This window comes from Astatotilapia calliptera, chromosome 4 (genome assembly GCF_900246225.1).
Source record: "Astatotilapia calliptera chromosome 4, fAstCal1.2, whole genome shotgun sequence".
NCBI lineage: Eukaryota > Metazoa > Chordata > Actinopteri > Cichliformes > Cichlidae > Astatotilapia > Astatotilapia calliptera.
Window position 1 is genome coordinate 5,461,170 of NC_039305.1, and position 13,748 is coordinate 5,474,917.

Here is a 13,748-nt window from a genome sequence, read left to right on the forward strand (position 1 = left end):
GAAAGTTCTGAGGTTGTGTCATGAATTTTCCTCCCACTCACCCAGCCCCTTAAATTTTTATGAAACCTTCAGTGGCGTTAACACACAGTGGTAACCTTGAGTTTGAAAAGTTAATACAAGCCCCTTCTCAAAACACTCCAAAGTACTTCTTACACAAAATGTTTTACCACATATAAACCCCTCCAAAGGTCACAGTAAGTGTTTTGTCTTTTCTAGGTCTCTACCAGTAAAAAGCCTCGTTTATTTTCTTAAATTCATATTCAGATGAATTAAATTAGAATCAGAATACCGCCCAGCACTCTTTCAAAATTGGCAAGACACTCTTTGCTCTTCTGGGTCTGAATTCCGGCCCTACTCTGTGCATCTTAATGCAGCTTCCATAAAAAACACTCAGGACACAAAGCTGCTTCTGGGGCGTGCCGCAACCTGTCTGATGGATTTGCAAGCATTGTCGTGAGTGGGCGAGATCAGCTTCGGGAGCAGCATGAGACTTGGAATGCAACACAGCTGAGCTCGGTGTATTCCTGAGGCGACGGGCAAGAACATTTTTCCAAGGTCTCGCTTATAATCCCAACACTGACAAACCGCATGCTTACTACCATTTCTACTCTTGCATGCCAAAATTATGAAACTTTTAAATCTAAACATTTTAGACGCGTGTCAGTTTCTACTCGTCCAAAGATAACATGGGTGTGATTAAAGGACACAAAATATAGTCTCCATCTGTAGATCGCCACTTTTTAAGATCAGAATGTAATTTCAGCAATTTAAAGGAAATTTATCACTAGATATTTTAGCTATGGGCCGTAGACCCAACTTTCAGAACCACTGATTAAGACCATTTTAATCAACGACATCAAGTAATCCTTAAAAGAAACTTCTATCATTATGTAAAAGGCTTCGAGCTGTAACCTTTACCTAAGACATTATAGGGTTTAAAACTTGGTTAATAAATTTACTTTTTAAAATTTTCCACTTTTTTTATCGGTTTGTGTATGAATGTGTGTGTGTGTGTGTGTGTGTGTGTGTGTGTGTGTGTGTGTGTGTGTGTGTGTGTGTGTGTGTGTGTGTGTGTGTATATGCCTTTGCACCAAGTTTGTGGCAACTGAGCAAGTCAGAATGATTGTGCGTGTTACTCGACATACTTTTACCTGCATTCGCACAAATCAAGATGGACGAAGATATGAACATTCTGAGTTTCAGCGCATGAAGTGAACACATGCACAGCATTAGTTTCTGTGATCCCTGTCCTTTCCCTTCCCTTTCCATGCTCCCCCCTCCCCCAGAGGTCTTTCAATGGTATGTTCCAGCACTCCTTGTGAGGGGCCGGGGGGCTGCTGTGTGGGTCAATCTGAGGGGCAGTCGTAGCTGGTGATCCAGAGAAGGTCGTCCAGCACGCCCCAGTGCAGGTAAAGGATGGAGATCACCACCAGTACATGCATGATCTGGTGGCTGTTGCACCAGTAGTCGAAGAGACCCGGCCAAAAGCGCTCCGGGATGCGCGTGATGTTGATGACCCCGCCCAGCACGGCCAGTGCATCCATCGTGAGAAAGTGGCGTAGCGAGGTGGGACTGCCGCCGCCCACGCCCACCCAGCGGAGCAGGAAGAAGGAGAAGCGAAACAGCGCTTGCCAGGCGAAGGAGCGCAACCGCCGAACGCTGCTCCGAGCGGTGACGGCGCAGTAGATGGCGTGGCTGGACAGCAGGATGTAGACTAAAAGGGCCACAGTGCGGATAAATGGGTAGCACAGCAGTGTGGTGTAGACGATAGGCAGCGCTCCTAAGACACGAAAAAAGACAGAGGGAAGTCAGGAGAGCGATGAAGCCACGCCTCGTGAAAAGCACAAATCATTGACCTTTTAAAGCTGCGTGTGTAACTCTGCGCTTTTGGTCAAAGCTTGATGGTTTCAGTAATCACAGTGCAACTGTGCAGGGAGGTGGCTGAAACAACCTCAAACTTTGTATTTTTTATGTCACATTACAGGAAGTGGATGATGAGGTTACTGCAATAAGGAGGCAGTTCTCTTTTCTAGAGAACTCAGCAGGAAGGCAACACTGATGGGACAGAGATTTACAGTGTGCGACTAAAAATAGAAGCATGTGGACTGTAAAACGTATTCAGGACCAAGTGTGTGAATCGTCAGTATTGTAAAATCTGGCCCTTTGTTTTTCTCTATGTTGTCATTAGGGGTCTGCAGCCTGTCCTCTCTGACACACAATCAGCAGGTAGTGCCGTTACAGAGAAGGTGAACCCAGGTTGAGTGAAATCATTTTATTAGAGTTAATAACTGTGTCATTCATTGCTGTAACCATAGTCATAACCTTTGTGGGTCAAAAGCTAATAAGGGTCCTTCATCAAAGTACTTGTTCAACAAGCTTAATCATGAATCAAGACTGCTAATATTGCTGACTCTGCCCCTTAGATTTGCAGCGTTCAGTTCTTCTAATGTTCAACTGAGCTTTAAATGCACTGTTCCTAAATACAGCTACTAAATAAGCTAAGCTTTCTAGACGTGGATAACTCAGTAAAATAAAGGAGGTTTTTTTAGCACAAAGGAAAAAATAAAATAAGTAGAGGACGTTGTTTCAACGGAAAAGTTATTATTTCGTAGACTGAAAGCATTTCTGTTTTATTAAACTCACAGTCACCTTGAGCTGAGGGTGATGAATCCATTAACCGAACAAGACACAATTAATTTGTGACTCAGATGTGATCATTAACTGTTTTCTTCTGATTCATTTTAACTGCAAATGGAAAATCATTTGTAGGCAAAGAGAAAAAGAAGAAGTGATCCTTGTTATAGATTACATTGTTGTTAGACTTCTCCTGCCCTCTGTGTTCTCCTACCTGAGTCCTCCTGTCGGCAGGGTGAGTTATTAGTCTTTTAGTTGACTCATATTTTACTGTAAAGGTTCATTTTCTTACATGTTTCATTGTTTCCTGCCTTTGTGGACTTTCCTTCCTTTTTGGATTTCCTGCTTTAATTATTCTCACGTTTATTGTTTCCCGGTCTGTCCTCTGTCTAAAGCTATATTTGCCTTTGCCTTTGTCTTCTTGCCTAATTCTGCACTGCTAACCATCTTCTGTTCCCTTATGTTGGAGTTTTGTTATTTACTTGCTGAAAATCCTGAAAATTACCTGTAGGTCTGTCCATTAATATTCATATTGTTTTACTCTCTGTCTGCCCTGCATTTGAGTCTGTTTAACTTCACTAATCCTGACAGAGTTTTCTTTACGTTCACATGAATTGTATGCATTAGTTAATTCGGGAGGACGTGTATCCACTCGTCTGTCTGCATTCCTGAGAGTTGTTATTCTGTTCTTTTTATCATGTCAACCCAACCCTAGTTGTTCATAGCCTCTAGACTTTGCTGCTAAACCTTTAGATAGAAAGGATTTCAGATCCTTTCTATCTAAAGAAAGGATCTGAAAGGCCTATAACAGTGAATTTAAGGGGATGAAGGAATTTAGTGCAATTAAATGATGCCAACTGCTTTCATGGTATTTTCTTAACGACTAGTTGGGTAAAACTGTGCAACCAAAGCACAGGAAGTCACAAGTTAGTGTTCTACTAGTGCATACTCTAACTCTGAATACACCAGGAGGGTTGTGCCCTATTCCAATACTCAGATGCTTATGTACCATTGCGGCGACCCCTCAAAAAAAGTGCAGCCGACAAACGACTAATTGATAATTGCTGAATGGCACAGACAGAAAGACCTTTGTCTATGCAGCTCTGTGATGAAACACAAAGGATACTTTATCCACAACTAGCATGAAAAGAACATTCATATCATATTTAACCTTGTTAACATACACTGATGAATGATTTAGCCTACCTAAATGAATAATTAGTGGGCATAAGTGGATTGACATCAGATTATCAGGTAAAACAGTAATACATCACAATGTTTTCTTGGGTGTTTAATCCCTTTTTTAGACTTTATTGTAGATTTTCCAAATATGTTTTATGGTTAAAAACAGTTAATGGGAACAGGAGGCCTGTAAGCTAACGTAAGGGTTGTAGCTTTGGTCGTAAAGATGAATAAATATCCCCGGTGCTTAGGCCTGGCAGGTTGCAGGGTTGGTAAAAATTCCTGGCACAATTCCTGTTATTCCCATGCTTTGTCACAATATTAATATTGAATGTACTGTATTATCGATATCGGTGTAGTGGGCAAATCTAAAAGGTTCATTCAAAGTGTAGAAGTCTATAAAGAAATAAAAAATAATGTGCCTGTCATTTTTTCTTACAATAGGGTGATGTAGGCAGCATGGACAGATCAATAATCATTTCAGAGCTCGAATCATTGCTTGCAAAGTAAGATCAAATCAGAGTGTGTTGCGACAAATCAATACTGGTACACCTCCAAGCAAAACACTTGCACGGTAAATCACTGACAATCAATTCCATCCTGGAAGAAAACAGATCAGCAATAAGAGAACAACAGCTGACAATGAATCCATGAGGCCTCACCCAGTGTGTTGATCATGCAGATTCCACACACGTCCAGCTTCAGGAGGGTGTGGTAGACTGGCTCCCCTCCCTCGTGGTTCATGAACAGGTGGTAGACCACAGAGCCCAGCTGGGGTGACAGGCAGGCCAGGAAGTGCACCACACCCAGCCATGTCACGCTGATCTGAGACCAGGGGATGTTAAGAGGCAGCAGCACCAGGAAGCAAACCAGAGGGATGCCTGAAGAGTGAGCAGGCAGAGAAACCGAGAGAGCAGTGGTTATAAAAGAAGGCTTTACCTATACCACACAATAAAAGACTTGTAAAAGACTGACTTTATCACATCTGCAGAATGTGGCATAACTCAAGAGTTTTTAGTTGCTCTGGAATCAGCCTCCAAATACAAATACTCGCTGAATGGGAATGTAGTAGTATTTAAAAATGTTTTTTTTTACTACACAGGGGTTTAATTTAAAGTCCTTCTAGGGCTCAACAAGTCAATTCATACAGAAGTGAAACACTTTTATTTTTTATCTTTGTAGAACCACTCTGATCTGTAAATTTAAAAGCATGTGTAATGACTGGAAGTGGAAAAATAAACACACTGTGAAATATGCACACAATGAAACAGGAAAAGACTGGAGGTGGTTTTTAAACTGTGTAATTAGGCAGAAATTGTAATGTTAAAACGACACAAGAGAAAAATCAAATAAACTTTAAATAAATAGAAAAAATAAGAAATTGAATAATCAAATGAAATTAATGAGCTACATAAAAATCTAAATAGTCTAAACAACAGAACGTCATGTAAAAGGCTGAGCTTAATACAGGGCAATGATTGAATTAATAATTTAAAAAATGTCTTTTGTAAAAACACAATAAAGTAAAATATTAAATAACAATACTTCATTTTATTTAACCTTGTAATCTGCATTTTATATTTTAAAATCATTATTATTAATACATGCATATATCTCATAACTTTGATTTAATTAACATTCATATCACCATTTAATTTCTATATTTTATTTATTTTATTTTATTATATTTATAAATAATATTACCTGCTTTATGTACCTCCATTTAATAATATAATTGCTGTTGGTATTATTATTATTATTTATTATATTATTTTCATTGTTATTCCATACAAGAAAAAATATACTTTCTCAAAACTTCTAGAATGAATAAAGTAAAGCTTATCTTATCTCATATGTAAAGACACACACGTCCTGACAGCAGTGCTTGTGTCACAACACTTTTAACAAATCTGATGACATGCAATTAAAACCACTAAAGCACCATCTTTTACTTCTGCTTGTAAATAGAGTCCAACGGATAATGTTGCCTGAGGTAATATGCCCACATGCTGGTATGAAAACCATCCGCTCAACTCTGACAAAAGCAAATTAAGGTGTCGTGTTTACGGTGATGGATTATCTCGCTCATGAGTTTCTGGAATCGAGGACGCTGTTTTTCACACTATATGAGAATCAGTAGCTGTGAATGGCTGCTGAGAGTGCACAGATACCAGCAAGAAGAGCCAAAGGGGAAACCTACGTGATTGGCACCAACGTATCAGTGATTCCCCATTGAGAGAAAGCCAAAGCTCCCACTAAGCTCTAATTCTGATGCAGCAAAAGGCCACGCTGCTAATGGCTACACGGCTCCCATTTAAGTTTCCCTGTTTGGCAGGGAATTTGACTGCTACGTGAGCAAAATGCAGACCTTGAAATTTGATCCGCTTACATACGGCTCTTATCACTCTGAGACACACCTACAGCACTCCTCCCTTTCTCTCATATTTGCTCTCACTGAAGACAAGGCAGGTGATACAAGGAATGGCATGCAACTGTAACACATCTATTTTAAGCACATTATCTCCCTCTCAGCATTCGCCCTGAGCTGGCGAGTTGAAGTCAGGCGTGGACACAGCAGCGGGAGCGAGGACCTCTGAGTATCTGAGACCTGAGCTGCGGGCAGGATGTTTTCAGTTTATATGCAAAACAAGCCGGCTCATGAAACTCAGCCGAAATGTTACAGCACAATAATAAAGAAGAATTACAAGCACAGCGCAGCTTTTTCTTCTTCTTCTCAGATCTGGAAAACTGGAAAATAATGCTCATTAGATTAAACATTAGCCTGTTATGTTGAGGTCACACGCTAAGCCAACATCACTGGAGTGCAATAAAGACATCCAGAGCCACTTAGCTGATAATCACTGATGCTGTTTAACTGCGCCGTGACTGCTGGATGCTGGAGCGCCACAACAAAGTTAAATGACACCATCCAGATTGCACTTTGATATGAAAAGAGGAGGGCAAAAGACACAAGTCATGCTGCTGAGTGCCACATTACAGGCTGTCTAATCATCTCAGTTTGAAAATAGAAAAAACCCACCACGCAAACTGCTAACAGGCCAACACCTCACTCTCACCTTTGGCTGAACAGATTAACACAATTCTGCAATTAATCTGGGCTTGTAGCAAACTATTAAAAGAATTGCACATTGTGTAAACACAGAGTTCAAGAGAGATGAAAAACAGCGTTTTTCATCTGCTCTTACGTACAAGTCTGCTATTACGTGCAAGTCAAACTGCTTTTTAAGAATTCAGTCCACGTTTAAACACTTGCCTCCAAGCAGGAAAGTCTTGGAAAAACATTTCTTGGAAAAACATTTCTTTGCCAACAAAAATTCCCTCTTTGCAAAACTGCCATACAGTTAACATCTAAACCAAAAGAAATCACCTTGGGAGGGTGACAGCTTTTGAAATAGAGTCCTTTGAATAAGTTGGGCACTACTGGCTTAAATCAGGGGTGTCAAATCCATTTAATTTCTGTTTTTAACAGGGCCAGATTAAGGATGCTCTGCTCTGATATTTGGATTGGATATAATTTTAATCCTGAGTTGAAAAAGCAAAATCAAGCAACGACAGTGTGCTGATCTACGGGATGATGTATTCGGTTCAGTCCGATGCATTTACTTGACCACCACAGTATAAAAGATAGACGTCACGATTTGTCAGTCACAAGTCGTTAGCCAGTGAGCGAGCCACAGATTATCCTCATTGCTAAAACTATAAAACTAACTTTTTATTTTGATCCAGAATAGGTCTTAGATTACATAGGTACAGTCACACTCCTGATCACGTTGTGATTGCTGCATTTGTTCTAAGCAGGCGTGGAACTGCACATGAAAATGAATATGCAAAGTTAAGCCAAGATTATTTCTTTGCAGGCAAGACATCCGGGACCTAACGTTTACTAAACTAGTAATGAGACGTACACAACACGATGGAAAGTTTCATCATTGTGAATCCTGACTGAAAGAAGACTTTTAAACGCTCAGTAATTAGGCAAGACCATTTATTCTTACAAAGCTGAAAAACAAAGTTTAAGTGGAGACTAATGCTGCCTTCATATTCCCCATTTTTTATCCATGTTAAGGATTACAGCTTATTTATCTAACACTACTCGGCATTGGCAGATACTCAAAGCCAAGGTTTCGAAACTTGGAAAAGTTGGGCCTGTGAAAAACACCTAAACTTTTAGTTAATGCAAAGAAGTTTAAGCACATTCTTTAAAACATCAGCATTTCAGTGTTTCTCATGAATTAAAAATGTGCCTTTCAAGGGTGAAAATGCACACAAGCACGACTGGTGCAATACAGTTAAGACAAAGAGCCTTTGTTACATTAGTTAATACAAGTTTTTGCTTTTTCCTGTTATTTTTGGATGCTTGTTAATCAAAAATGTATTTTAAGTTTGAGTAAATTAGATCCTCTTCTGCAAAAGGCCAAAACCTAAGTGGTGGGTGCCAGATTTCACATAAGCTCAGCCTTTAATAGAAGTAACATGTATAAAACTGATGGACAGCCTGAGAAATCTGAAGAAAAATCTCTGCTATTTCAAGAATATGCCTCAATTTTTCCACATGTTACATTTTTCTAACGTCATGACAGAGAAATGTAACAGTATAGTGGATAGGGCTGAAACCCATCACTTTTCAGTGGCATGGTATGGCAAACAATGGCTGTAAAACTGACATGACTCAGATGAAAATAACAGGTCGGCCAAACATTTTCATGATGTGATCCTTTGTTTTAGGTATAGCAGCAAAGAGCAGCCTGCAAAATGCAGTCAAACATCAAACTGATGTCCTTCTTCTCCGCAAAGCATTCCAGTGAGCTGGATTTCAGCTCTTTGGTGGGCTGAGTGTTTCACATGAATGATATTGGCCCTGGCAGTATTTATCAACATGAAAACATTTTCTTTTAATAAACATCATGCAGAAAAAGATGCTTCATCCAGCAAATCTATTGTTTTAATACTCTCAGCACTGCCTGCAGCACATGTACCAGAGCTGGTGCAGAGGCCTCACAATAACTTACCAACTAGTTTATAACATGCAGTGCTAGAGAGTTAAGAGACCTTTAATTTTCATTTTAATATAATTCTAAAATACTTCATTACAAACATCATATGCTCATCATATGCTCATTATATATATATATATATATATATAAAAAAAAAAAAAAACACCCAGCACGCCCCTGCGGGCGGTTTATCCTTCAAGCTCGGGTCCTCTACCAGAGGCCTGGGAGCTTGAGGGTCCTGCGCAGTATCTTAGCTGTTCCCAGGACTGCGCTCTTCTGGACAGAGATTTCCGATGTTATTCCCGGGATCTGCTGGAGCCACTCGCCTAGCTTGGGAGTCACCGCACCTAGTGCTCCGATTACCACGGGGACCACCGTTACCTTCACCCTCCACATCCTCTCGAGCTCTTCTCTGAGCCCTTGGTATTTCTCCAGCTTCTCGTGTTCCTTCTTCCTGATATTGCTGTCATTCGGAACCGCTACATCGATCACTACGGCCGTCTTCTTCTGTTTGTCTACCACCACTATGTCCGGTTGGTTAGCCACCACCATTTTGTCCGTCTGTATCTGGAAGTCCCACAGGATCTTAGCTCGGTCATTCTCCACCACCCTTGGGGGCATCTCCCATTTTGACCTCGGGACTTCTAGGTTATACTCAGCACAGATGTTCCTGTACACTATGCCGGCCACTTGGTTATGGCGTTCCATGTATGCCTTGCCTGCTAGCATCTTGCACCCTGCTGTTATGTGCTGGATAGTCTCTGGGGCATCTTTACACAGCCTGCACCTGGGGTCTTGCCTGGTGTGATAGACCCCAGCCTCTATGGATCTTGTACTCAGAGCTTGTTCTTGTGCTGCCATGATTAGTGCCTCTGTGCTGTCTTTCAGTCCAGCTTTGTCCAGCCACTGGTAGGATTTCTGGATATCAGCCACCTATATATATATATATATATATATATATATATATATATATATATATATATATATATATATATATATATATATATATATTAGGGCTGCCACGATTAGTCGACTAGTCACGATTATGTCGACTATTAAAATCGTCGACGACTAATTTAATAGTTGACGCATCGTTTGAAGCTTTGTAAGATCACAAAGGACGCAGGAATGAGTAGTAGGATTTAAGAGTGTAATAACGGACTGAAACAGAAGATGGCAGCACTGCATGTACAAGGATGCCAGCTGCCGTTAAACCCCGAAGAAGAAGAAGCTGTGTCCCAGAATTCATAGCGCAGCTGTCAACAATGGCGGCAGCTAGTAGTTTTAACTTTACTCTTATTATTCTTTCTGGGTCACAAAATAAACGTTTAACATATTTTCAGGCGAGAATGTAGCTGTGTAAACCTCAAATATCTGCCCAGTTTATCAAGACACCGCATATTTTCAAAAGCGCTCCGACGTTTTCGGAGACGTCTGTTACCCACTAGCTCGTTAGCTAGGCGGGGGCAAGGCTAACTAGAGCCGTGAGAACACCGGACTCCCGGCAAATCGTTTTCAAACCCACCGCCGTCTTTCGCTAGTCAGGTTAAACATATATATAAGTCACTTAGATAACTTAAAAATGTTATTGTTTGGCTTTCTTTAGTATTTTATTTGTTCCTGAGTAAATCGGTTTGGCTGAGATTAAAGTTATAGTTTTTGCACAGCTAAAACTGTCAAGCAGACAGCTGATTATCAGAAGTGTGAGACGCTGGAGAATATACTCCGGTGTCCTGTTATATTTTAGAAAGCAAGGAGTTTATTAAACTTCACCGAAACAATCTGCAAATTTCATTAAAAATTAATAAACTACCATCTTGTCTTTATTTTTAGTTAGCACAAACACTTCAAGCTGTAAGCTAATGATAGTTATATAAGACCAGATGCTGCTGGTGCAATAAGCTGTACGCTGTACGTCCAATGGATGATGATCTGATTAGTCGACTAATCGCAAAAATAATCGGTGACTAGTCGACTATCAAAATAATCGTTTGTGGCAGCCCTAATATATATATATATATATATATATATATATATATATATATATATATATATATATATATATATATATATATATATTGCAACAATGCAAACATTGCCTTGCAAACATTACAGCTTTTCAAAGTATATGATTTCCTGCTTTTTTTATTCATTGAAAACTGAATAAACTTGGCAGTAGTATTTCCAGTGTAATAACTGGTGATAGTCGCCAAATCTTATTTTATGCTTAAAAATAAATCAGTTTATTTTGTATTGTCCTTCTGTGATAGTTAATGAGCTCTTTGTCAAACCATAAATGTGTTGATACGCTGATGATGACTGAAGATGGTTTTTAATCATTTTTGATGTCTATGAGTCTGCTGCCTTTGCTCCTAATGCGTGAGACTTCAAAGCTGGATTATTTCTTTAGTACTCTTGTAATTTGTATGGTCCTACTCTAGCTCTGGTTTCTTCCTAGTTGTGCCTTGTAAGCCTGTTTGGATTGGACTGATTCCCTTATGCATGACACATTAAAAATGAAAAAATAAAAAATAAATAAATCAGTCAGTCAAACCATGTTCTGCTTTTGTGTTCTGTTATTGTACGTTTTAGATGAATCACACTGAAGAGTTGTACAAGAAATAAACTGTAAATTGCTGTCATCTGGATAAATAATGTATATTTAAAATAAAAAAGAGTGTGAGTCATGTATGCCTTCATGAAAGCTTCCCAGCCTGTGTTGCAGAGTCTGGCAGTGCATCCTTCAGCAGGTACAGGGTCTGTCTCCCTCTCTACACAAATCTCACATGCTGACTAAGCATTCCAATCTGATTTTTGTTGTACTCACCGTGAGTGTATATGTTTCCAAGTTCATTGTGCAGGTAAAACAGGCTTCTGATGCAGTCCTGCACGGAGGAAATTGGCCGGTATCCCGTAAGGACGTATTTGTTGAACTGAAGATGTGGAGGTGAACTCGCCCAGTCCAGCAGCCTGGGTCCATTTAAAAATGCCATAGCAAAGAGGACGGTTAAAAGGACACCGCCGAATAAGTAAAAAACTGACTGTACACCTATATACACGTTCAGTAAGATTATTGCGACTAAAACCTTATGGGAAACCATTGGTATTGGTTGTGAGGTTTTTGTTTTGTTTTGGGGTTGTTGTTGTTTGTTTGTTTGTTTTTTGCTTTGTTTTTTTAATTATTATTTTGTGCTGTTAGCCGCCTAGCTCGGCGCTAGCTAGCTCAGGAGAAGTCTCTAAGCGCTACCCGGCAACTGTGTGCGCGCGCCGTCGCTGCTCGCTTTGAACCGCCGGTACCTGTGCGAGTGTCATCCGCGAGGCTGGAGACAGACGCGGAAAGCCACACGCATGATGCAAGCTCCCGGCGGACATTACATTTGACATCTAAAGTGTCCGTGTGCCACCTACAAGCGCTAGGCGTTTGAGAGGCGAAGGGTTCGCGGTCATGTTAAAGCCATTTCCTCGTTAGTTAGCATTCCGGTGCAGCGGCGCAGGCAAGGATGCTGTAGGGGAGCCGCGCCAGCGTCCAACTCCAGATGATGCTAGCTCGATCCCAGCGGTCAGATGTGAAATACAGGACTAGCAGGTTACACCTTCACTGCATTGAAAGTAGACGTGCGCTTTTTGTTAATCCAGCCCCTTGTATACTTGCTAGGTTTCGTAATGCCACTGAAAAAATAAAAAAATAAATGGAGAAGGTCCGTGATTGTGGAGCAGAGATTTTGAAGGACTGCGGGCTAGCAAGCCGGGCAGTCGCCTACCAACGTCCGGTGGCTGAGGATGTAAAAGCGGATACTTGAGCCGGCTGGCTTTAAACACGCCCAGCCTGCTTCATACGGCGAGTATTCAGTGTCTTCATCAGGTGTTTGAGCCAACTATGATCCATCATTATTTCTAGGTGGCTGTTTTCCTTGAAATGCGGAGTCCTCTCCGGCGGCCTCGAGTCTCCCCTGCATCGTCTTCCAAGCGTCAAGTTACTCAGACAGAAACCTGGACATTTCCGATCGTTGTTTTCAAAATAAAAGCCAGGAAGTTTCGCACAACTATTCTCAAATAAGGTTATTATAGTTACCTAACACTAAAGGATAAAGTAAAGCTGCGAGTGAAAAATACGACAGGATATTAGGGTTTGGAAGGTTGCTTCCGCTAGTGAAAAAAAAGCCAGGCAGAGAGAGGTAGGATGAGGTCAGGCAGCGGTCTCCATGGACAGTGATGTTGGTACAGTGTGATCTTTAGTGATAATAAGCACTCTTCGTGGAGAGATGGCTCTCATCTCTCCAAAGTCGGTAGAAGCAAGACAATGCATGTGTTGTGCATGAGAGGGAGACGGATGTAACGGCGAAGCTGTAGGGAGCAGAGAAGACAGATGAGTCTAAATACCTAAGGTCAAAAATCCAAAACAACAGACAGCGCACAAGAGAAGTGAAGAACAGAGTGCAGCCAGGGTGGAGTGAGTGGAACCAAGTGTTGGAGGTGATTTGTGACAGAAGGATAGAGTGAAAGGTTTACAAGATGGTAATCAGACCTGATATGATGTATAGTTTGCAGACGGTGGCAATGACAAAAATACAATAGTGATGGGGAACATGCAGGTGACTGCTGTGACAGAGAAGGATGGTGGGAAGGAAAAGGAAGCCACAGGTAAATCGAAATTATGACTTATTGGCCTAAAGTTTTGAGTTAGTTATCTTAAAATTTTAAGTTACTTCTAAATAAGTAACTTAGTAGTACTTCTTAACAAGTAACTTATAAATATTTTGAGTTACTTCTGAGTACCTCAATATTTTGAGTTTTGAAATCAGTTTTACTTACGGATAGCAAAAGAAGCAAAAGCAGAAACAAGCTTGCATATCAGAGGTAAAAAAAATTTAAAAAGTAAAAAAAAAAAAAAGAATACAGAAATAACTAATGAGAAAG

General features: G+C 40.5%; 1 protein-coding gene across 1 annotated transcript; it reads right to left on the reverse strand.

The window, feature by feature from the left end:
* Positions 1 to 1,032: 1,032 nt before the first annotated feature.
* paqr4a (progestin and adipoQ receptor family member IVa) lies at positions 1,033 to 13,492 on the reverse strand. Its single transcript, XM_026164168.1, has 3 exons — positions 11,659 to 13,492; positions 4,479 to 4,697; positions 1,033 to 1,780 (listed from the first exon to the last, which is right to left on the reverse strand). Exons 1-3 carry the CDS (start codon positions 11,930 to 11,932, stop codon positions 1,347 to 1,349), a joined length of 927 nt encoding a protein of 308 aa, XP_026019953.1. The 5' UTR covers positions 11,933 to 13,492; the 3' UTR covers positions 1,033 to 1,346.
* Between the last annotated feature and the right edge of the window lie 256 nt (positions 13,493 to 13,748).